The 26,224-nt window shown below is 44.1% G+C and overlaps 1 protein-coding gene across 5 annotated transcripts in view; it reads right to left on the reverse strand.

Annotated features, from left to right (window-relative positions):
* The window catches only part of LOC119215696 (neurexin-2), a 72,884-nt gene extending 47,606 nt beyond the window's left edge, over positions 1-25,278 (reverse strand). For 2 of the 5 annotated variants that reach the window (XM_037468064.2, XM_037468060.2), the window contains exons 1-10: positions 24,479-25,278; positions 23,796-23,816; positions 19,143-19,172; positions 18,890-18,901; positions 13,569-13,870; positions 11,643-11,804; positions 7,079-7,508; positions 5,595-5,978; positions 4,733-4,936; positions 2,341-2,367 (exon numbers count right to left, since the gene is read on the reverse strand). In XM_037468064.2, coding sequence (XP_037323961.2) covers positions 2,341-2,367; positions 4,733-4,936; positions 5,595-5,978; positions 7,079-7,508; positions 11,643-11,804; positions 13,569-13,870; positions 18,890-18,901; positions 19,143-19,172; positions 23,796-23,816; positions 24,479-25,181 — 2,275 coding nt within the window. In that variant the 5' untranslated portion in view covers positions 25,182-25,278. The remainder of the gene's footprint in view (positions 1-2,340; positions 2,368-4,732; positions 4,937-5,594; positions 5,979-7,078; positions 7,509-11,642; positions 11,805-13,568; positions 13,871-18,889; positions 18,902-19,142; positions 19,173-23,795; positions 23,817-24,478) is intronic. The other 3 variants (XM_037468065.2, XM_037468062.2, XM_037468063.2) reach the window with 2 other exon arrangements.
* Between the last annotated feature and the right edge of the window lie 946 nt (positions 25,279-26,224).

Raw genomic sequence — 26,224 nt, forward strand, 5'->3', positions numbered from 1 at the left:
TGCCAGAGCAAGCCGCACATGCAAAGAGCCCATGACGTCTAGTTTCATCCCGAATTCCAAATTAAATTTGATTCCTTTTATAACACGAGGATAACATCAAAGGCATGGCGCAGATATGCGGGTCAGCGCTGCGAGTGAGCCGAAACTTGGAGCGCGGGGCGTGCATGTTAATCAAAGGGTGTTGTGGTAATTCTGTAATTTTGAAGGACAAACGCCTCTTGTAAAAAGCGTGTTGTGCACCATTATTCCCAACATTCCGGAGAACCAATCAAGAGCATTGCAGCAACAATCTCTCCCCCTCTGACAACTTACAAGCGGACGGGACGTCTCTTTGAAGCTACGCTCGCAAGATCCATCAGCTGAGAAATCTGAATAAAGTCGAAAGATAATCCTCAAAGGTAGTGAATTCGCAAGGAGTCCACGGTGGGAGCTGTGATTCTCCAAAGTGATAACGCTCCCCAAGTGACAACCATTTTAATTATCTAGGCCGTCAATTCCGCAACTCGAGAAATGTAGCTAATTTTTCGGTTATCAACCATAACATCAATATGCCATCCATTGTCAAATTGCCATGAGGTCACTTTTGTAGCATACATGCAGCACAATTCAGCAGGAAGATGGTTCACTTTGCACACAAAGAGATGCACATTTAAACTGTCCACGGTGCACGATGGTACATTGCCATCTGCTGGTAGAGGGGACATTTTCCAATGCAGATAGCTGAGGTGATAAAAGATATACAGCCTCTTTTAAAAAGCCCCATTTAATGTATTCCCGTTTCTATTTAAATTATAAATTTCAAGCTTATTTTAATTTATTTTGAGTGTAATGAGCCATTTAAAAAATGAGTGTAAATTGCTCTCCTTCATGTAGGCCATTGAACTGATTTAAGGACATGCACACTATCCACACACACACACACACACACACACACACAAACACACGCGTAATGCACACAAACTACTCACCTCGTTTAGAGAAAAACAATGTAATGCGTTCAATAAAATGCACTACAGTTCATAGGCTCACAAACTGTTTCTGCCGTAATCTGTTGTATAAGTTAAAGATTCCCTTTTGCTGTGTAGTCATTCAATCATCATCTCAGGTCAACAGATCCACATGACACAAAATCACAAGACACTCTGCAGTGTTTTTTCTTATGGTCCGTGGTTAAAGGTTAAAATATTTTTGAATCCATAAAATCAAACATAATGACTGAGGTTTAGGCTGCAAATTGAACATTAACAGTGAAACCTTTTACGTGAGATAATTGAGGAATTATTCATACATGAAGGGTGTAAACAAGCTTTTAGCCAGCACACGAATACAGTGAAAACTTTCATAAGCATTCATAAGCCTCCTCTGTAATGGATGATCTATAGCGGAGGGTCATTCACCTCTCTACTGCCAATAGCTTTTATCCCTCTGCTGCAACCAAAAACCTGAATTGCCTGTCTCTCACTATCAGGCGAGAGCGACAATATACATCATACATGACCCTGGTGAAACCTTAAGGTATCGCTCCATTTCACAAAAGTATGGAAGAATATTTGATAATCTATTTTGTTTACACTAGAAGTACGTTTGTTTGTTTAAATACCCTCATGAGAATGATTTACTGTCATATTCATTTGTCATTTTCATATTAAGTCATACTTCATGTTGAAAGATTTCAGATATTTTATACGGTACATTTACTGCACACGGCTTGTTCACACTGCATTTTATAGCACATCTGGTCCAGGGTCCCTCTTAAAATGATCTTTGTGGTGTAATAAAGCAGGATTATACTGTATAAGTGTCTGTTGATGCATGATGAGTAGTTAGACTAACCCCACTGTACTCTTCGAAAATTGAAATGCTGCAAAAACTGTGCACTCTGATGTCTATTTTTTTCAGTCCTGCTTTGTACTCATCTATGTGAGATATCAGTTTAGCCCCAATGCTGTGGAATCACTCAGTAATAAAAACAGATTATTCTCAAAACCGAGTGCTTCTTTTTTTGTTGTTTCCAATCATCAGCTATGTTGGCAAATTAGTGACAAGCAAATGAATGACGCACTCACTGGTAAAAAATAAAAGGCGTCTGTGGGTAAAATCTATCTACATGGGATTACAAGACAATTATGTTACAATGAAAACATGAAAAAATGTTCATAAAATGTGGAGTTTCTGAAAAAGAGCCAACAAATGCAAATTGTATTTAAACGCACAATGAAGTCTATACTCTTATCTCTCCGAGTTCTGTTTCATGAGGGAATAGAGCAAGAGGCATTCCATTATACCACAGTGCACGTTCTCTTAGTCATGGTACAGTTAATAATCATAGGAGACACTTACTGAGATTACAGTCTATCCTGATACAATCTGGTGAGAGAGAGAGTGAGATGGTGAGGTTAAAAGAAAAAAAAAGAACAGCACAAAAGTGGAGAATATTTCACATCCTTCAAGGTACATTCTGCAGAAAGTTCAGTGCTTTTCAGAGCCCACCTTCCGGGGACAGGCTTGAGAGTCTAAACCGCCACTTTCCTCCCCTGTAGTGTTTTTATGTGTATGACTTTAGGAAAGGGAAAGCCTCAGCATGTGTCTGGCACTGCTATTAGAACAATAGACCAGATCAAAGCTGGGATCAATAAGACGAAAATGGAGGTGCACCAGTAGTGTTGTTCTGCTCGGATACGTTCAGCTGTCTGCAAATGGATTTGACTGTTTCAGATGTTGCGAGTGATTACTGTTGCGAGTTCTACGGTAATACAGCAAACATGCACTGCTGTGTGCTAAATCTTCTGAAGCAAATAACCAAAAACGGAACCAGTGGTGGTGGTATTGTGGATTGGATTTTTTTTTAACCAAATAGAGAATCTGAAAATCTATCAGCCAAAGAAGTGTGATTCATTTTCAATAAATACATTTCCTCATGATATCTAATCATCTCGCTATTTGGATGTATAGTGTTGCCTCTTGCAATACATTTGTTGAGGTCAACCTACATATACAGTGACATACGACTGTATGTGATTAATGATTCATGTGATTTGATTCATTTCACCGAGAAGGTCATGCGTGTGTAATTCAAAGTGTCTAAGGGCTTTGCTCTCTTCTGCCAATGCACCTCTACTCAAAAGCCCAAACCTTGATCTGTCTTTACTCTTAAACTTAAAAACTGATGCTGTCCAGTCAACTGCTCCTACTGTAGGACTGGTGGTTATGTGTTGTCCAAGTTAATTACGGAGGAAAATGGCAATTTGCACAACCTGTAGCCACAGTTAACTTTACACCATGAACATGACACAATTCCAGATTGGAGTTCATTGTCCACCTGTCTACCCCAACTTATTTCTTCTGAATACATCTGAATGTATCTGACATATTCACAATTCTACCCTTTAAGTTCCCTTCACCCACTCATCATGTTCTGAAAATACAAAACCAATTTTTACATTGGTGTTAAGTCATGTGGCTGAGGCGTGCTCTCAAGCTGTCAACCATCACAGAGCAGTGGATGCAGACAACCAGAGACCAGAGAGAATTTCTGCAGCCACTGTGCGTGCGTGTGTGTGTGTGTGTGTGTGTGTGTGTGTGTGTGTGTGTGAGAGGGATAAAGTGTGTGTCCATCACTGGTACCCTCTACTCAGTGAAGCGAGTCCAAACTGGACAAGTAAATGTGAGGGGAGGGAACTACTATGGTCACATCTGTGGAGTGAGCGGCCTGAGCGGTAATATCTCAGAGTAATGGCGGATCTGGTCTCTGACTGCCTTCTCCTTGAACTGCAGACAAGCCGTTGAAGGGCTGAAAGAGCCGAGGCGGTCAGATGAGACCTGACCGCTGGATGAACTGAGAGAGAGAGAGAGAGAGAGAGAGAGAGAGAGACAGAACGATATAGAGAGAGAGGGAAAGAGAGAAGGCGGAAGCAGAGTATGCATACACACCTACAGTTGTTTAAAAAGTAATTGAATCTCTTGAGATTCATAGGTATTTATATTAAAAAACCGTTTCTCTAAATTGTTGTAAAGATTTATTATAACAATAAAATCATTGGAAATACATAATGTGTAGAAATACATAATGTTTGGGCGTCCTGGTAGTCAAATGATAAATAATTGTGCTCCAAGCATCTTCCCTACTTTCTTTGTGAAGACAGGAGGGAGGACTTTAAGGGCAAGCTGGTGGAAATACCTTACTGTCTTTAAGGTGCAAAAGAGAACACATTGTTGCAGCCAATAATTTGCCATTTTACATGGTGTTGTGTATTGGAATTTTTAATGACTGAGTGGGTGTCTGGCAACTATCTAACCTCCTTAAAAAGTTAAAATATCTATTTAAATTCCACTCAAAGATTGATTACTATCACTATAATTTCCTTCTAGAAGGAAACCCAAGAATATTCCTTACCTTCACCCCAATCAAATCCATACGCCCACATTTCATCGCTTTGTTTTTCATGCCATTCCCTCGATTTAAAACTGACCATTTACTACTCAGTTCACTAAACTAAGTTAAATAAAATTGCACTGAATAAATCTAAAAATATTACAAATAACTGCTCACAACATGCTAAAGCTTCAAGGGATGTCCTGTTCTTTTTAAGCAACTGCAGTCATTGTGTATGAAGATGACAATGGGAGAGTCAGAGGCAAAACTAATATGAAGAGAACTCCAGCTTGGTGACGCTCCCTTAAAGGTCGACTGGTGTCAATCGCCCGTATTCGCCCCCACCCCCAGCGGCATTACCCAGGTTCACAGTGAGTTTCACTCTTCCTCCGTCCAGCTCCAGACGCAGGGTGTCCGCTGACTGTTGAGAGGTGCTGGCCATCAGTAGGCCGAAGGCCCTCTGGGACATGAAGCGGAGGGACACGTCCTCGGCCTCTGTGTGCAGCGTCCTCGGCATCACCACCTTCAGGTACATGCTGCCGTCGTAGCTCACCGCCGTGGCCTCTAAGGATTTCACGAAGAGGAACAGCGTGACATTGAAACCCCCCCCCCGCGGGCACAAGGCACAAAGCGGCATGTATGGAATGAAAGGTGGATTTGGGCTGCGTCTCCGGTTGGGCGCGATGTCGTTTTGGATTGCAGTTTTCATCATTCGCACCAGATGGCAGAAAAAGCCCGGAGCGCGTGGAGACAGCCGGGAGGTTACAGCCGCAATCAAAATTCGAAAGGATTTTACCCATCGCAGTGCAATACAAAAGGGATTTTTCTATATCCCTCATTCTATTAGCTTTTACTGTTAGCCAATGGCTCTGTGTAATTTGGCCTCTGTGAGAAACCCATCTGCGATGGTAAATGCAGAGTGATTCAGGCCGAATGACTCTGTCGAGGCAGCACTGCAATTCTAATGAAACACTCATAGCGCTGGCAGACAGGAAACCTCCACAATACTGACAATTCATTAATGAATCACTATACACACACACACACACACACACTTATACAGAATATAGTGCTACTTTCAGTTGAGCGTACTCAACCTACATTTGAATAGGTATGTCATTATTCCGTATGTAGATAATCCCACTGCGCTGGTGAATTAAGTTATTAACGCCTGGGAGACCTGGGCATCACGTCCCCTCTCCATCCACTGAGAAACTCTTACCCTTCTCGCAGCTGGGACCTAGGTAGCCGGTGGCATTGCAGTCGCAAATGTGGCGGTTCCAGCCCTCCCGGCAGTGTCCCCCGTTGGCGCAGGTGTCCCTCGCGCACCTGACGTGAGTCTCTCTGGTGCAGAAGCTGCTGACCCCCGTAGCGCCCTGAACCTCCGCCAGCCTCCACAGGTTGCGGCTCTGCCCGTCAATGAAGAGGTCCCGCACGCAGCCCACGTAGCCGAGGCCGAGGGACGCGGTCCACACCTCGGGGGGGAGCATGAGGGCGTGGCGGTCGTCGGGTAAGCCCCCGAGATACATGTCGCCGTCCAGGTCAAGGATCTCGCTGCCTTCGTTGGCGGAGAAGGGGACGCTTTTGCTGTTCACAGAGATGAAGCCTGTAGGGTGGGCAGTGAGTCAATTTGGACTTATGCAATGTTTTTGTTACAGAAAATGAAGACAGGTGTGTGTGTGGGCTGTGATAAATGAGGACAAACTGTGAGTCCCCGCTCGTTCCAAAGAGTCTGGACTAAGAAAATGTACTGTCCTTCATGCCAGGAGATTCTATGGGCAAAAAACTGAAGATAAAAGTTGCTATGAAAAAATCTGCATTGTCATATTAATCTGCTAGAGAAGGAATGCATTACTAGTGATGTCAGTTCTTTTATCGCGAGATTAAAGTTTTCTTTTTTTGGGGGGGGGGGTGGATTACTGTTGTCTGAAAATGTTAACAGGCCTGTCTGTTTGAGTAGCTGGCTGAAAGCAAAGAAGTAGAAGGCTTACCTTTTATTGGTAACCTAACTGTTACGGTTCATTGTTTTGGAAATAAGAGGCCTGACTGCTTTGTTCACAGCAAACTTGAAAAAACAGAATATTAAGTCATGGTTTAACTGCACTAAACCGCCGTGTTTGGCAATGTCGTTTTTCAGTAAAATAAAACATTTGCATAAAGAAAGCCAATACACTTTTCCATGTTGATAAGAGCATTAAAATGTAAAAAAAAACATTCTGAAAAAAGAATAGATACAAATTTGAGATTAATTGTCATTCATTTTGAGTTAACTATGACACAAATGTGATTAATCGTGATCGAATATTTCAATCATTTGACAGCACTAATAGAAACGCCTCGGAAGAAATAGAATGATCTCTGGGTATTTTGGCATCTAATAAGGCAGACATTTGGATTGTACTAATAAGGCCCAATTGGAAGTAGGCGACTGAATAATTGGCAACTTGTGAAATAGGTTACCACTGATTTCAAAATGTCATACATAGATTACAGCATCTGAAAATATCATTGTAATTAAACCCTAATATGCACGCATGTTTCAGCGCGGTGAATAAAATGCCAGAGCGTGCCGGTGTGACTGAATCCATGGCGGCATGCAGCCGTTTCACAGCTTCGCTCCACAGCTAACTCTGGGGGAAAAAACGCAGTAACAGAAGCGGAAAAGGAGGCTTCCCCTGTCTTATCGAACACACACAATCCTCTCACCGTTTCGCCCTCGCCTTTGAAAATCCACGTGGCACCACTCGCCGTCGTCCAGCCTCTGGTTGCCGGCTTTCATCTTTATGCTGCCGGAGCCCATGTCCATGACCAGGTAAAGGAAGCCGTCCAGCAGCTCGATGGCGAAGAAGTCGGCCCTGGGCTTCCTGTTGGGCTGCGTGCCCTGCAGGCTGCCGTGGCTGAACAGCAGCAGGCCCGCGGGCTCCGTGGTGCGGAAGTCAAAAGATATGGCGCCCGTCTTCTTTGTGTTCCACCTGGGCAAGGTCAGGTAGGCCGACGGCGTGTCGAAGGTGACCGGCTCCAGGGCTTCCACGTCCTGGCAGCTGAATTTCAGGTCACCATGGATACTGATCTTTGGGTCTTGCTGTTCAGCCAGTCGTGACAGAGCCAGTCTAAACTCGTTATTCTTGTAGACCACCTAATGATTAAGATAGATGTTGTGGTGGGATGACAGGTGGAGAAGGCAAAAGATTTAGCGCAATGGTTGGATTTCAGTAAATTTCATAAATATAATAATCAAAACAATACAGCAGCATTCGGAAGAATATGCAGCAGAAAATGGTAAATCCTCCATGAACTCAGATATAAAATGTCCTGACAATTTAATTTCCAGAGATTAAATTAGACAGATGTTGAGGCCCTTTGAAGAAAGAATCACATCTAGCTCAGATTGTTCCTGGCTGTGTGTCCGTGCGGAGATTAAAAAATCATAAAAATAATAGAACTAAACGCATTGTGTTTCACTCAGCAACTCAAACAAAACAAAAAAAAAGGGAGCGAGAGCTGAAATGCTTTTGACATCGGGAAATGCATTTAGATGTAAATGCAAATGAAAACATTTACATTTTAAACATTTAGTTGAGTCACTAAGGAACGTACAATTGGTCTGAAAGTAGAATAATCTTCCATTTGAGGAGGAGGACTCACAGCCATAGCACCTACACAATGGCAAATAATTATATGTGCTTATACTAAGTGAAACGGGGAGAGATCAAGTCCAAGCAGAGATGGTGGGTGGGAGAGAGGCACAACACACAATTCCATATTGAAATAAGTAAACCTAGTAGATGTAAAAGGGCAAATACAGCAAATACACAATGCAGATACATCTGAATATTGGTACAGAAATCTGACATTACGCTCTCAGCTGAAGTGAACGGAAAACCTTCTTCCGTGTTTCAGGCATTCATTTGGTTATTTTTCATTTATTTTTAAATGCAGATCAATAAAGGAAACAAGGAGCAATGATATCTAGAAAGATATCCACTGACGCTGCGTACAAACCCACCTGTTTACACTGGAAGCCCTCGTGCCGTCGTTGTATTGTCTTCTAATCCGACGTCTATTTCTGGGTTCGTCAATATGCACAGCGGGGGGACAGCGATTCTTGTCTCATTTGGTGTGAGTCGTAAGTCACCCCGAGCCCATTGTTATCTGCCGGATCAGCCTGCGACCAGCCACTGCCCGAGGCGACACTATGTGCTGCAGCGAGGACTAACAGCGGGGCTGGAGGGGCGATTTGAGCCAATATCACACTTCACACTGCCTCAGTGTGACTAATTAAGCATCCAAATCAGATGGTTTGAAACTGACCATCGAGAACTGGGTGTAACAGGCCATTTTTAAAACGGGGCGACGGTCCGATCACTCCGACACTTGAAAGCGCCGTCGGGGGCCGTCATACAGGGAGTGTTTACAACTAAGAACGCCTCACTGAACTGAAATACACATCTGGCGAAGGAAAAGGCAAACCGTGACCTCTGCGGCGCCATTACATAAGCCAGGGGACAATACAGGAAGTGGAATCCTATTTCACCAATTCAGGCGCCTGTTGTACAGCGACAGGGATTACGGCATTCCCGAAACGCGAGGATAAAGCTCCTCCAGCGTGGATCGACAAAACCCTCGTGTCTTTTGTGCTCAAGTGGTGAAGAATAACAGCCGCGAGAGCGCGGAGACCTTTCTCTGCTGCTAACAGCCATGAGAGCACATTCATCACAAGCAAATTGGGAACAATCTTTGAGGAATTAAAGCAGACGGAGCTAATGGTGCAGTGTGCTATCGGATGTCCTGTGGGCGCACGTCCTGCAGACCGATGACCTGGTGACTCGAGGACAACGGAGTCCCTCCCTGCTGGTTGCAGTCATGGCACTCGTCCCGCGAGAGGCCCGTCATTCACCTGTAGCATCGTGGACCTAATGGTGTCTGCACAGCAGCACTCACATCTATTAACATGTGGCAGCTTGAGCCATTAGTCACGGCCCAAAACTCTCTCGCAGTCAACAAAATAAAACAGATATACCTCTAAATAGATTATATATATACAATAAATATTTCCATCGCCTTTCTTTCCTCTGTGGAATAAGATTAATATGTACAGTTGAATTCTTCCCATTTACAGCCGAGCTCCGTTCCTGTACTTAATCACAGAAACTCAGAGCTCAGGCTTTGACTGACCCGTCTCTGAACTTGCTTCCTGGATCTCAAGGCAGAGCTGATCCCATTTGATCATTTCCGCGTCTGCCCTCATTACCGGGACTTTTTCGGGTTGGTCATACCCACAGACTTTTTCTCCCGTCATTCTCTCCCTGCATGCCTACAGTACGTCTGTGCGACTGTGCACAGCAGTATTAGGTCTAAACAGCAGCTGCACCACCCACAGAGCGGAGGTTGCAGCATTGGAAGGGTGCTAGGACAATAACCTGTCCATAAATAACATCTAATTTTCATTCAGCGTATTCACACTGCAGGGTGTTTATGCAGACGCTCCATCTGAAATAATTCAGTTCAACGCTTTGGTGCTTTGCCACGTGCTTTAATTTAACTAAAACATATACGCATCTAGTTATCAAGTTTAGTAAAGAAAACTACGCAGACTATGTCTAATGTATCAGCCAAAAACACATTTTAACGACACGCTGCCAGCTCTTTGCGGCTGTGCTTAAGCACGGCATGCTTTAAGCAGAATGCTAACAAATGACTTAACAGAATACTTAAAAAAGGCGATCCTAACATGCTGGTGTTCATCTGGTGATATTTGCCAAGTTCTATATCTTAATTTAGCTTGCTTGCATTCTCATATTTTTTATTTGCCCAAAACATGTTCAAACATGCTTTTTAATGATTTTGACGGCGATCCATCAAATAATTCCTAAGACATTTTACCCCAAAAACCACCAACAACATCCTATTTATAAAAACAGCAGGGGATCAAAGTCTGTAAGATTTTCACTACGAGCCGGCAAAAATGTCTGTCTATCTTTCCAAGGCAATCCATCCAATGGCTGCGGGGATGTTTGAGTCCAGGCCAACAGGCCGACCAATTGACAATGTCCTCCCTCCTGCCCGGCGTCGTTAAGCCGGCGATGTAAAGTATTTGTCAGTAACTTCTCTTTTTATGTGTGCGCGTGATCTTTGCAACAAAAAGCACGTATTTTAGACAAGTGCAGCAGTTTGAGGTTTCATTACTCCTTCGTAAATAAACTAGATGCCTTTTGCTTCGAGCATGCCAAGTGAAAGCGCGTTGTTGATTTGGTCCTGATAAAAAATCTGAAAATTTAAAAAAATAACTCATTTATATTCGGCAAGTCACTTAGTTTCACAGATATTCTAAAAATGTTAAGAAGCTGCTTCTTTTTATCCTTTGTTTCAACTTGCTGCAGCTGTTACTCGCTTACTCAGACTATTTCTACTCTGTTTGCCTTGTGCATTCTCCAAGTGACATGTCTGTCCTGTCCTTGGTGCATTGAATCCCATGCAGCTGGATTTAATGGAGATCAAGAGCAGAGGCATTTAGAGGCATTTATGGAATAAATGGTCTTATATCCTTTGACGTAAATGTGTCTCTGCCTAGAGAACTAATTTGTTTGTGCCGGGTATTGGCCCCACGGAAAAATGTATATACACCAATATGCCACCCTGACACTTTCAATTCCAACTACTGCCGGTTGTTTGGTATTATCTCTTTCTAACACAGTGAATTTCCCCATTGTGGGACTTATAAAGGAATCTCTTGGTAAGGGAAATCATTCCCCTCACGTTTGATGCACTTACACCAGAATGCCATTTGTTTTTCATGAGATTGCTCACTTCATTAAAAATGTGTAAGGCCCGGGCTGAAATTGGGCATTAATCCATTATTTACTGCTGTGTCTGTATTAATTCAAATGCTGAGTTCGTCATCTTTAAATTGCTTGCTCAGGATAATACATTTGACAGGTATAGGCCAGAGTGAAAAAGCCTAAAACGTGTGGAAATAGCGATGAATGATTCAGACAGTGTTTCAGGGATGAGGAAGAAGCATTTGTTTCTGCTGCGTATTAGTGCTAAGTTCTCAAAGGGATTCCCCCAGGACTCTATAAGTGCACATGCTCCGCACCGCGCATAAGCAGCTGATTGTTTCTCCTTCAGACAACCTCCAACGGGAGAATCAATGCGAACGTGAGGGGTGATTTTCAATTTGCTCCGCTTTGCAGGGAGGGTTGGTGCTATCTAAGACGGGTGGGGTAGTGTTTCCAGAGCTCCGCTGGGACCGAGGTCAAGCTGTACTCACATCTTTCAGACAGCCCAGGAAGTTGTTGCTAACCGGTGAGCCCGGCAGGTCGGCTGTGTTTAGGCTGCCCCCTATGTAGAAGAGATCGTCGGAGCCCAGCATGGTGTAGTCCTCCTGAGTGTAGCCGGTGGTGGTGAGAATCCCGTCCACTAGGATCGTTACCTTGAGGAGGGTGTGATTAGAAAAAAAGAAAAGACATGGAGAGATTTAAGTCACTGGGAATAAAAGATATCTCTTTATTCCTTTAACAGATATTTTGGCAATGCGAAAAAAGCTGTATGAATGCTTTACTGTACTGAATTAAATGGGGAGTAAAGATGGCAAGATGGCAAGGTGCATTGCTTATGTGTTGGCGGCAACGAAACAAGATTATTCCCATCGGTGCATAGAAATGAAGTGAATGAATGAATGAATAGGGCCATAGGAGAAGAAATGATATGCTTGTTGCCATGACAATAAGCCTCAAGTCAACGTGTGTTCCTGCACAAAAAGGTAACAGCTTCCACTTTGGGGTAATCAGTGACAGCAACAGAGATTTCTTAGTGACTGAAAAGAAAATCTAGAGGGAAAAGCTCATTTAAATGCCGTACTTCATGTAACAGGCAGAGTTTAGGTGAAGAAAATAAGCTCCAAAGGGGAAGGGGATACATCAACTAATTGTCCTAATGTTTCGGATCAATCAAGTGTTTTTATAGAAAGACGTTATAATACAATCCTTTCAATTCCAGAAAAGGAATTTAAAATTCAAACATATAACGGAGATTTTCTAATCTGTGAAATATGTTGAAAGTAAGACGATAAGACACAAAAGAACCATTTGACAGGATTTGTTCAGATGTCGGTTCTCTGAAACCAGGTCCTACCTCTCCATTCACTAGTACTGGCAGGTATTGATTTCTGTCTATCTAGTGGTGATGCCCTCCGAATGCCGGGCTTGGACAATGGCAAGGCTTAGCTGTGGGTTAACGATACTGCACATGAGGAAGGTTCAGAGTATCATGCCAGGGAACCGATGCTTTTTCACCCGTTCTAGAAATATACGAGCGGTTTTCTGTCTGCTGAATTTCTACACTACCGGTTTTACACAGATCACAGCTCATTAAAGGGAAGCATATTCCTGGTTGTAAGTGGAGCTCAGGAGTGGCAGTGGGGACTGAGTGCAGTGTTCAGGACGTTGTATACGCTTATTAGTGTTGTGTGTGTGAGTTCAGACACATCAATAAGTAGACGCAAGCACACCAATGTGTTTGCCCACAACAGGAGAACAAAAGACAGATGGAGGGGGAGCCAGTCATTTTTGCCCAAAAAAAAAAGCACCACCGGAACTAATAAAATATTTCCACCAGCACTCTCTTGAGAGTTTCAGTTCCCCCATCTACATGTCAGCGGTGTAACTTATCTGAAGGGAAAGCAATTTACACAGGAATCGAATGCATGGCTGAAAGCATAAGTGACGTTGTAAGTATCGGATAGCTGCTCTTTCGGAAGGCCGGCTAAGGAAATTGATGTGGAGGAGGGTGCAACTTTATATACTGCATATATATACAGTATATACAGCCTAATGTGACATTTCAGAATATATTGGTGGTGATGAGAGCGCTACATCCAAAATGAGTCCTAATTCTGCACAGATAAAATCTAACTTTTAAATGCATGACACCCCTTCTGCTTTCAGAGGGCTGGTTTTCTTTAGGTCTCAATTGCCCACCGTTGTCCACACTTGTATTGTATATATGTTGTGTGTACATATATATACATGCAATGACTGCCCTCATTATACTATAAAGCTCCACTCTTTCCTCCATCACGTCTCATTTCATTTGCATTTGTTTTGTGCGTTAAGTGACAATGTGAAAATCAATAGAACAATATTGTTCTGTAGAGGTTGAAAAAAGACCAAACTGCAGGCAACGGACGAACGCCCACCTGGCGGAGGTTGCGCGTCACTCGGAGATCGTGCCAGACGTTGTCGTTGAACTTCCCTTTGGCGGGTTCCACCAGGGCCTCGAAGGCGCCGGAGCCCAGGTTGATGACCAGCCACAGGGCCCCGTTCCTCAGAGATAGGTTGACGTAGTCAGCTGACCTCCCTGTGTGAAGCAGCAGGCCGTTCCTCTGCAGGGTCCGGAAGGACATGGTGATCTCATCCAAACTGCTCTGAATGGGAGTCTGGGAAAGGTTGTAGCTGAAGAATTCATTGCCTTTGAAGGTGGCTACAGACTCCTCCTGCCCTAAGAGGGGAGGAGAAACATCTTACATAATTGACTCAGTCACCAGACTTGGGTTTTACTTACCGACCCACCAGTATATTCATTCCTTCAGTGACATGTTGCTAAGGCTTTGGTGAGCGAAACATAATGAGTAGAAAATGCAAAAAGAGCCATTTTTTTTTTTAAAACAACATTTTACTCACACTAAAACTACCGTTAGCCAATCATGTATGAATGTATTTGTGGAGCTATTCACATGTGCTGCAATAAACTCTGATATATACTCTCATCGTTAGGTCAGAATCCGGTGCCTGCACGTTAATAACGGATGGGCCAGTGATCAATGATTCTCATTGTTAACAAATCCGTTGAAATTACCAAAACCAACAATAATGCTGATCCGACTGTGGAGCCAATTTCTCTATGCTGCAGATGTCTATGAAAACACAAGTGAGCTATATATAAATCTGTCAGGTCTGGTTAAACATCTAATTCACAGTCGCTGTTCAAAGATTTTCTTGGGAGGAGATTTTTTTTTGTCTCATGAATATAATTTCTTGGAATTTCACATATAAGCGACGTAACTTTTCACATGCTGCATTAATGAGCCTTTCAATGTGCCTCTGGTGTCAAACATCTTTACATATGGGACACAAAATCATTCTTTATGCTTGAGCTGATTCAACAGTGATGCTTTAATGATTGCACCTCGCACAAGATGAAGCTTTTTTTCTATTTGTTGGCAGTAACCGCCAACATAAGATGAACGACGAACAAAATGACAAGATTTCTGAGGAGATGAAAAACTAAAATATATTGAAGATAGATGAATAGAAAGATAGATGCACATATATTTTCGCTGATCAAAACCGCAGGAATACATGTACAATATCAATTACAATAGGGATTTCGGGAAATGAAAACTATTCCAGCGCAAGCTTTAAATCTTGAGACCGCGAGGTCATGCAAAAACATGAGCGCAGCAAACTGAACTCGACCCCGCAGTGGCCAGAGGTCACACAGCTATGCGTCAAATGTTGTCCTCTGGGAAACATCTCTTGACCGTATCCTGTGCTGAACGACGAGACAAACGCCATCAGTTCACCATTGAACTCATGGACGCGCTGTTTCAACCCGGCACAGGCGCCCCTTCTTTTGCCCGTTCATGAGACGCAGCCTCAAAAGCTACCAGACAAGCCGTTTCAAGCCCCGATAGATAAGCTGCCCCCTTAAGCCTGTGTTTGTTTGTACAGTGAATGTCGGCTTCTGAACTCTGGGGCCAATTTAAGCCAACGGGATCAGTGGTCCCATTAGTCTCTGTTGTTTGAGCAGTGTACTCCCTCAACCACTCTGCAGGCAGCAACTTGGTAAAGCCGTCGTAGTTGAGCTTGAATGCGACGCATTGGACCCACGGTGAGGTCGACCGCGAACCACCGACCCGGAGGTGCGGGGGTGGGGGGGGGGGGGGTCAGAGCAGTGAGCAATGAAGGCAACTTATAAGGGCTGAGAAAAATGATTATGGGCCACCAGATGTATGGTGGCCTGATTGAGCAGAGGGCTTACTGTGCATTCATCCCTCTGCTTTCTTTAAACCAGCGAATGTGCCACCACACCCGGCGTTGTAGTAAATAACACCTCACACACGGCGCCCACTTAACATAATATTCAAGAAAGCTTTTCACATGCAGACCGTATGAGGAGATTTGCATCATATCCTATGGAATGTTTTTTTTTATTTTCTTATTCTGAGGCCTCTACAATGGGGACGTCGAGGTGGAAGTGTGTGGGTGGTTAGAGAGGCAGCGAGCCATATTGCCGCTTTCCTGAGGGGTGTCTGCAGAAACAATGTTTACCCGCTTGTGAAAAAGGTAATACTTGCTGTGTTTGCTCTGACACAAGACTCTGGCTTTAACTCAGAGGATACGCTATCACAGAGTCCCCCGGCTGCAGTCACTACACCAGCTAAGAAAGGCTGCTGGAGCCGTTATGCCTCTTTTTTTTGCAGCCATCGACCTTCTACCTTGGCGACCGTAAGACAATTGCGCTGAAACTGTGTCTGCATGCAAAGACGTGCCCACGTTGGCAGGACAAACAAGGCTCAGCAGAGCGAAGAAGCGCTCCTTTTTCTGGTTCTCGCGCACTGCTGCTCTGCACCACCCCTGCGTCTCTCAGTCTCACTTAACACGAGCCCGTCTCCTCTATCTAGTTGCACCCCGTGTCTCTGAATGTGAGGTGGAGGGAGTCCTTGGGGCGCTGATATGGCAAACCACTTAAATGCACAGCTATGGAGATAGCAGCAGCATCCTGGGTGCTACTTCAACATTGGGACACGTTCACTTTAAAAATTGCTAATAGCAGCTGGTGTTGCCCCCCACCCCTCCCCGTGCCCATGTCCAAACAGGATTATCTGCAAAGTTACTGCTCAGAGCTATACATTAGCTGCTAACTCTCAGCGCCCGATGAACATCAAACACTGTAGAGGGAGAAGTACTTGCCACCAGGAGGAAAGAATGGTCTGGTACTAGTTCCCATTAGCCCACCTGTTCCAGTCTCTGCTGCGATTACGGCCTGCTGCAGTGGCAAAGTGTGTACTGATCATTAGCATCACGCTTTACATCAGTCAGTTAGTGTGGGCATGTGGATGGCAGGGCCTCAGTTTAGCATTCGTCTGGAGGCATGGAAGTGCATAAGCACCCTTAGGTGGTCAGTGAGCTGCACCTGTGTCTCAGTATTTACAAAACCACTTTGTGTAAACACTAATAACGCATTATGGGGCTGAACTATGCAGCCAGCAGCCCCTCTTAAATCCCCCGGAAGAAATATTTTAATTAATACAAAATTTAAAAATGCGACAACTGCGACGTGAATTTGATTTGAAATTATTTGTGACAAAATGAATCCAGATCAAATCAAACTATTCCCTTGGGTGTCCCCCTGGCTTCTATCTGGGACATTGTCACAGTTAATAAAAAAGATTTGTCGCATCAATAAATGGCCGAATAAAACTTTGATGCCTCATGTAAATGTCATGAAGCCAGATGCACTTTACACATTACTAATTGTTGCTGTGCTACGGCTCAGTTTCCCCTGGAGGCGCATTTCTATAAATTTTCATTCAATAATCAATTACCAACTGCCTCTTATTGATGCATGAAATGGGGCAATTAAGTCTAGGCCTAATTTCATGACAGATCCCATTTTGGTTGGCCTTTGGGACACAGTTGCTTACTACATGTTTGATATTTGCAGCATTATTCTAAAACCGCGTTAATCATTGTGAAAACAGCAGCAGCAGCAGCATACAGTATATCCAATTGCATTGTTCTGTCAGCATGCACACCAATTACATTAAAATTATCTTTTCGCCTTGTGAAGACTGATTACTACATCTGTACATTAACACATTTATCCCAAAGCGACTAACCAAAGAATCCAAACCGTAATCTATAATGTCACAGTCCTGTATAGCCTTAAGCGACACCATTTATAGAGGGTGAAAAACTGGTGTAATCATACTGTGAAGTATTTGCTTAAGCCTCTTCATCTACTATAAATGACCTCCACATTAGTGTTATCAGTTCTACACCAGAACATGTGTATGAGAACACCCAGGGTACCGCCACACAATCTTCTCCAATTTGTGTCCCATGAGAGTGGAAACAATGTAATCCACAGATGACATAAGAAACTATTTCAGCTAACATCTGCAGGGTATTCATAATGATCTCTTATAATAATTATACATATTTCAAAGTACGTTGTCAGTTGAAAATAAAAAATGAATCTCTTAATAACTGAACATGGTTCATTTGAACATGTAAAAAAGAGCTGTGGCAGTAACAAAATATGCTCATCATTTCTAGAAAAAAAGAGTAATTCGAGTTGCATTTTGCTGATGAGCAATGCACATTCATACCGGGTAGGTCATCAAAGTCTCTGTGTTTGGAGCCAACACTTATTGCCATGGCAACCGGATGGAGATTTTATGTTTGAATCTCACAATAGTTTGCAGAAAACACAAAATACTGAATATATGATTAATGCAATCTACAGTATACTATACTACAGTATACATATATACACTAATTACCCTTTTATCTTATGTCTAAGTATTTTACTTAATTGCAGTAAATGAATGTTTTTCTTCCAAGGTTTTACATCACAGATAGTACCCCAGCCACACCATAGATGCTATCTAGTTCTTAGGTATCAATAGTTTAGAGAGCAAAAATGATCTAGCATTTTCATGAAAAATAACATCATAGTGTTGTTTCATCCTGATTATTAATTATTTACTTGCAAGAGAGTAATATCTCTTCCACCGGTGGATTGAAACATGTGCTTAAATGAATATGCAACACATGCACATGATGTCAGTGCAGAAATGTCATTTGCCTCCCGCTGATCAAATATTATAAACCATCTGTGATTGCATTTGAAAAATCAGTACTATCATGATACTATTTGAAGAAAAAATGCTAAATAATTCCCTTTGAGAAATACAGTACGTTTGTGTGTACTTTGGATGATCTAAAAAATAAGGAAGGCTTTCGGCAGAAAGATATGTTGGCATCGTATGCGAACCATGGAATACGTTGATTATAGATACTCTGGATCAGAAATACATTTCATAAATACATTTTCTATTAGTGTTGTGAGCCGAGCTGAGGTTAACGCAACGCTATTTGGTAGCTGGCAGAACACCTAATGGTTTATGTTTAAATAATGATAAAGCAAAATAACTATATGTATAACTTACTCACTTGTTATACTTATTATGTCACATTTTCTCAATATATCACTTGCTTTAACAGAATGCAAATATTTTCTTTTAAATAAACATCGACATTCAATGCACCTGTATTTTACAGAAACGGACAACGCTAATTGTTTTATCGGCAATCGGACCGCAGTTACCTGCTTTTTGTGTGCACCCGAGGCATGAAATACCTTATTCTTTATGTCTGACACCTGTTTATTTCCTTTTGAAAACACCATTAAACCAAACCCGAAGAGAGGCTATTAGCATAGATGCATTACCTTGGCGAAAAACTGTAGAGGTCAAAGGTGATGTTCCGGTAGCTCAGTCAGTGGTCAGGACAAGGGTTTGACGGACAAAGATTGAGTGAGTAGTGAGTATAACATGACAGGAAGCAAAAACGAATAGGCAAGTATATGAAAAAAGAGGAGAGGAAATATTAGTGCAGCACAGTTAACTAAAATGATTTCAGGGGAGGGGAAAATGCTGTGATCAGGTGGCTGGGAAGGAAAAGCAAACCAATAGACCCCATACCTTGGCGGTTTAACATCAGGTGCGCCAGACCTTGAGGGAAAGAACAGAAAAAAGGATACGAAAACAGGAAGTTCATAAAGAGGTTCGGGAGAACAAAAGCATTGTCACAATGTTGGACTGCAGTTTGTGACAGACATCCTGGGGTAGGTACGGATGTCAAAGTTCAAACTAAAAAGTAAAGGGAAAATCAAACTAAAAACAGACAAACATCTCAAGGGAGGAGAGGGAAGGCAAGGAGAGAAAAAAACATCTTGATAGGTGCAACCCTTACAGGTAGTTGCTCGCTCAGATGCTTTTTTCTAAATGGAACACATACTGTATGTTTAATTGATGGCGACAACGTTTCAGATGTACCAGATATCCATAAAACCTACTTTATGTAATATTGTAGTTTACAAGTAAAACTAGTACTAGGGCTCCATAGGCTCAGCCACCCGTCTCGACGCACTGATATTTGCATGTAAGTGGTCCGCATATCCACTTGAGCCAATTTAACATTCAAAATGGCAGCGTTTTGTAAAAGGGCAGAAGTGACACCGTTGCTTATCCGATAAATCTTTAACGGCCGTCGCGCTATTTCACAGAGGATTTACCATCTAATGGAGCTCAATAGGCTTAGGTGGTGGAACGCTCATCCTACGACGTTACAACCATCAAGCAAGCGGTCGGACAATGACGATCGTGATGACCTAACCTTTTAATTCGGAAGAACATTGGAGCTGTGAACTGCACTGAGTTTCACCTCGCTGACTATATACACTTAGAAAGCAGCCAGCCAGGACATAAATGCCCCATCCGGCTCTCCATATTCTGTCAATTAGATGCCGCTGTGCAGATCTTGGGGTCTTCCTGCATTGACCAGCACTTTATGATGCACTAGACAGTATGCTTCAGCACTGCAAGGAATATAACTGGAACCCAGAAAAAAAGCAATGAAAAAAAATCTTCCATATATCCCTGGAAGCAAAATGAAAATGCACCGCAGCACATCAATCACGTAATATTGCTGAGCAGTTTCAGGTGACGGTGTGTGAGTCCAGCTGGTCGGCCTGAGCACAATGCGGCAATCAAAGCCAAATTTGCGTCTGCCATCCCAAAGTCTCTCCCTCCTATGTCCCCCCCTCATGAAATAAAACAGACGAATATCTTAAAACGCCAGCCAGAAATTACATGGCATTTCCCGCATGCTGCTCCTGCCAAAAGAGGAGCCGGGGATGACGCAATGCAAGACTTCTGCTGAGCACAGGAGCCCCACTGTGTCAGCCAACACACACACACACACACACTTCTAATCAGTGCATCAGCCAATAGACTCGTACGGCGAGTCACTCACTCACAGGTCCCTGTTTAGTCACCAGGTGAAATCTCACTTAGGGGCAGGCCGCCACAAACCTCCACATCACATGTTCCACATGTGACACATTGGCGGTCCGCGCCGCGGCTCTCGCCGTGCGACAGACCCGATTTACCCTCGGGTTCCTTCGCCTGCCAACGCGTTAGGCCGCTGATACGGCGTCTCATTGTGGAAAGTGACACGCCGCGTGCGCGTGGCAGACGGAGGCTCCGCATTCTCCGTGACGAGCCACCGCGCGTATGGACGAGGGCATAAAGAGCGCGACGTCACCACCTCGCCAGACGTGCTTGAATCTGACTGGACGAGGGCCTATGCTGGGCCGGAGCTCGTGCTTTCCGCACATCGCTCAACAGAGCTGCGATGTTTGCAGCCAGCGAACAGCGGGGGGGGGGGGGGGGGGGGAGGGTCAAAAAAGGGGAGCGTGTTTATAATTAACAGCACCAAAGACACACCCAGCAGCAGCAGAGACAGCAGGGGGGGGGGGGGGGGGGGAAACCTGTTTTGAATTTTCTGCGTCTTTCGTCCACGTAGGGAGAATTGAAGTTGAGTGTTATCCAACAAATGAGAAGAAGCCGTCACGAAAGCCGTCGCTTCGACCGAGTGTGACGGTGCACTATTTTCGAAAGGGGCTCTGAGCCGAAGCTACAAACGAGTCCACACCCTCCTTGGATCTGAGATGAGCAAAACCTGACCTGCGTCCACTGACTGATGGGGGCTTCTGCTGGTGACCGAAAGGGCAGGCAGCACTTAACGTGTGCCTCGGCCTACCAAGGCCTCTTCGAGTGTGCATTTGTCATCCAAGGATTTGGAGAGAGAAGGAGGGGTGTTTGTTGCTGCCATTGAATGTGCTCGTCCTAGTTGGCCGAGCGGCACATCTGAATCTCAGTGTGTGGAAATCCGGAGATAACTGGCTGGACCTATAGAGTCCCATTAGAAGAGAAAGCCTGTATTAAAATAAACGGCTTTTCCAACCAATAATCTTTGAGTTTTCTATATTCAGATGAGGTGCAAACAAATATGTATAACCAGTGGATAGCAGTTCATTATATTAAAAAGGGCTGGCAAGGATCCTTTTGATTTTGCCTCAGTTTATACATGTTTAAATAAATAAAAACAATCCACTAGGGATGTTAAGAATTAGTAAAATTATTCGATTTTTATTATTAAAAATAATTTGTAAAATGTTTAGAGTGAAATAGAGTGTATAAAATAGATTCAGTGGTGTGACTAAATACACCTTGATTTCACTTTGCGTGTGCCAGTATGAACTTTTGGGAACAGTTGGAACCGGACAAAACTGCTCTCTAAGTAACTTTAATTAAACAAAAAACAAATGGTTGACGGACCTCTTAAATTATTAATGCAACGTTAATTAGCGAGCGAAGAAAGAGCCACTGCACGAGGATTAAGATTTGCTAAATTTGTTTTTCCTCGCAAAGTACAGTATTATGGAGCCTGTTGTAATGAGGGATTAGACCCAAGGTCGCTGTTTGTGAAAGACGAAAGCCCACCAAGACCAGCCGTGTCCTCTCTTTAAGGCCGTGGCATCCACCTGCAGTTATCGGTGTGTCCTCCCATCTACTGGAATCCCCTCCAATGAGGGTTACGTAAGATGTTTCTCTACGTTGGAGATATTTTGCTCTCTTCTGGGTCCGAGGTGGACGTCCTTATCTCCCTTTCACAGGCCTTTTTTTTTTCCTCCTCTTTTCCCCACATAGGAGGACGCTGCTTTGTGCATTGTCTCACCGCGGCCACAGATCAGCGGCAGCCCACGTGCTGCATAGCGTCGTTGAACTCAGAGGACGTTCCCAGGGTTTACTGACTTAAGGCAGTTCCTCAGACAAATAATGGTAATTCCTGCCCCACATATAGCAGTTATATGGGTTACCATCGTTGCCATCTCATGGGGGAGGAGCTAACAGATAGATATTTCTATTTCCATCGCTGCTAGGACATCAAAGACGTGCTGCTGAAGAGCAGTTGTATGAAGGATAGAAAAAAAGGCATCCGGTGAGAGTCATTTTACTGTTTTCATTGTTGTCTTCATGCATCCGGCTTCGGGATCGTGTCCGTGTATAGCGTCACTCCAATAAACCGGAACTTCATAACGTTGCTCTTACTTATAACGATTCATGGTGTAATTAATGTGTTTTGGAAATGGTGTAGGGATGAAATCTATTAACCGTTACCAAAGCCACAAAGCCCCCCCCTCCTGTGCTGTTTAAAATACAGAATGTAAACCAAAAAACACGTATCATCTCTAAGAAAATAGTTCATATCATTTTAAGTACCCAAATGTTATTGAAATGTTATCACGAGAGCCACTGTCCAGATAAAAGAATTTCGCAATCTGCACACAAACCGTGAACGTGGCTTTATAAGTGACCAAAGTGGCCGAGGCAGGATTTCGGAGAGCAGGTGCGCATGGGTCGGTGGATTTTGAGTCAGTAACAGTGATTTATAATGTGCAGTGGATCGGTGCGCATTTCGCTGGTCTCCTGAGCCTGTTGGCTGCCCTTTCACCAGAACCAGCAGTCTTTACTGGGGAGATGGATGTCTCGCTCCGGTGCCGACTAAACAAATCTTCCTCCCCACTTTCAATCTTCATTTCAAGTTCAGTATGTGCACCTCATTAGAAACCAATCTTGTTGAATTACGGTCAGTTAAAATGCTGCCAATAATGAGATAAATGTCTTATTTTCTGCCAAAGGAGATTTGTTTCTCTTAAGAAAACAATTGTAAATGCATCTATGTAAAAAAAAAAAAATAACAATGCAATGTAATCAATAACAAAGCCTCGTTATCCAGCCATGTCGTGCTTTTAGCCACATATTTAACAGCGCATAGTGGCACATAACGGCAACATTTCTCAGTATCCCAGTTTAGAAGAAGAAAACGTGAACTTCAGAGAGAGGAAAAATACACGAGTCATAAATAATAAAACAAAGCATGTCTGTACAGTCGTTGTTTGTGACGAAGTCTACGAAGGCTCTCAGAATTGTACAACTCCCACAACAGACCCCTCTAGTCAGCCCCAGCATACTGATTTGATATACAATGAGCGTTCAGCACGTAAAGCGCTATTTTCATAGTGACCTTGTGGAGAGTGATAGCATATCGCCTCGCAGCTTAATTTGTTGGATGTCAGAACTGCAGTCCAAACCGACAATAACAAGCTGATAATAACCAAACACACCCTCACACACTGATGCTGTTGTTATAGCCTTTGCAAATAAGAGCATCAGAGAAAAGACACATGACGCTCATCACTGCGCCCGTTACATCAAGCATTGTCTTACCTTCTACTTCTTTCTGGACAGCTGCAGAGGAAAAAAAAGGAAAGAACCGTTAATGTGTTGCCGAGCAATGCTTCCATGCCAAAACGTGTGCATGTTGACTGACACGTTTATTCTTAGAGAGCACATGACATCTGTTGTCAAACATCTTTAATTCCTTATTCTCGTCTATACATTAAGCATTTCAAAACTCACTTATCTGTCCCTAATGATTAGCGGAGTCGAAATGAACGAAAATGACGCCTATTCGATGGCCTGTTAAATGTCTGGGTGGAGAATGGACAAACATCTGTCACATTAGGAGGCCGTTACCCTCTTTGACTTGTGAAGATAATTGCTGAGAGAGCTGGACTCTCACACCAAAGCAGCCTTTCACTACTACCGAGCGGCATCGTTTAAAGTGGGATTTATTGATCATCTTTTAGGGCCTAAAGAGGTTTAGACCACGTTACTCGGAATGGAATAATAATAAGGGAATTTATTTTTTAACCCTTTTGTCGGCCACTTTCAGTAGCAAAAGTACATTACGTAATGCAATTATGTACAGTGTGCACCAGTGTGACCAAAATAAAGGGTAAGATAATTAGGTGCTTAATTATATTCATTCAAAGAAACACATTTAAATAGTCAAATAATGTCCCCAGAGCATAAAGTGCAAAACACAAACATAATGCTATTTTCCTCACCTTCATTGCAGTACCTCCCCGTGTAGCTGGTATTGATACAGTCGCAGACAACCTCTCCTTTGCTGACGGAGCACCGGCCCTTTTTGCCGCATGGGGAGTGTGTGACACATATGTACTCCAAGTCGCTGTGGACCGCTTGGCCGTCCAGGAGCAATGGGAGGGCCCCCCCCAGTTTCAGATTGGCTATCAGGCCCAGGAACGGCGGCTCGTACTTGACGGTGCTGGACGTCAGGGCGGAGAGGCGCACGTCGGGGGAGATCCCGCCCACGTAGAGGTCGCTGGCCACGACCATCTCGCTCCTCTTGGACTTCACCTCGGCCGCCTTCTCCTCGTTGTCCACCGCCAGCCGCGTCTCCCGGTGGCGGCGGGAGAGAAGGACCCGGTGCCAGCGCAGGTCGTCGACGCGCGTCTCCGTGTGCAGGGAGGCCGGCTCGGCGCAGTGGATGGTGAAGCGCATGTGGAGCCGCCCGTCCGCGATGAGCAGCTCCAGGAAGTCGCAGTTCCCCCCGTCGTCCAGGTAGAGCACCAGGGCTCTGCTGGTGTTGGTCTTCAGGATGAAGCTGAGCTCACCTGTCGCCGTGGCGTCCCACCGGCCGTAGCGCGTCCACTGACCGGGGACCCCCTCGTATTCCAGAGCCGCGGCTGGGAGCAGGAACCCGGCTAACAGCAGCAGCCACGCAGCCTCGCCTTTGCACCTGCCCATGATGGCGACTATCTACAACCACTGCCCTCCCGTGCGGTCTCTGATCATATGAAAGCTGCCAGGAGGAAATACTATCTAGGCCTCTACGCGGCTTTCGCTATCAAGAATGCAGTCCCCGCACGTAGAAAATGAGTTTCTTTAGCCTCGACTGTCTATCTTGGATCTTTTTGCCGCGCCTCCACGGACGACACGTGGCAGAGTGAACCAACGGGGCACATCGCAGCAACGATTTGCATCTACTTTGGGTCTCCTAGAAAGAGAGCAAACAACACAAGTGATCCGCGATACTGCGTGAGCCCTCGTCTTCGCCATCCAGGGTGTTGGCCTCCATCCAGCACTGCTCCTCGGTCAGTTGTCCATGGGATCAGCTGGGCACGCGTAGCTCAGGTACAGCCCCCCCCTCCAACACCCCCCGGTCCCCCTCAGCCTCCGAACTTCCTGAAACATAAGAGAAGAACTGGTAGCGGATAGCTGGAGGGATCGCCAACGACGGATTGCAGTAATTAGGAAAGACGTGGAATATGAATGAAAAAAATCAAACAAATTACTCAATATGTCAGAGAGGGATAGAGAGGTTTAATCATTGTCAGGAAGAATGCAGCATTCAGCAATGCTTCACATTTTTGCGAGCCATTGTTTTTTTTCTCATTCATTAATAAAATATTCCAGCAGGCCCATCAACTCAACGCTTTAGCAGAGTAGTGCCTCAATTGTTGGGCCTCGCTTTACTTAGCGTCTTAGCGTTGAGGCAGAATGGGAAACAGAGAGTCTCGCTGGTATCCTGAGACAACGAGCTGCTTTTCAAAAGCCGGTGGAAAACAGTCTGTTTCATAAGCAAAACATCTCGTACTACAGATGTTTCGGTACAATCCATGGCCTCAACCAGTGGTTTTGAGCCCCTTAAGCTCTCGGTGCTCCCTGGGATCAATCTAAGACATTACAGCTACAAAAAACACATGTCAGACAGAGGCTGGGAGTGATGAACAGGAAGAGGTTTGTGTTGTAAACAAACAAACAAAGAGAAAATTAAATCCTTTGTGATC

Source organism: Pungitius pungitius, chromosome 16, assembly GCF_949316345.1.
Source record: "Pungitius pungitius chromosome 16, fPunPun2.1, whole genome shotgun sequence".
In the NCBI taxonomy this organism is placed as follows: domain Eukaryota; kingdom Metazoa; phylum Chordata; class Actinopteri; order Perciformes; family Gasterosteidae; genus Pungitius; species Pungitius pungitius.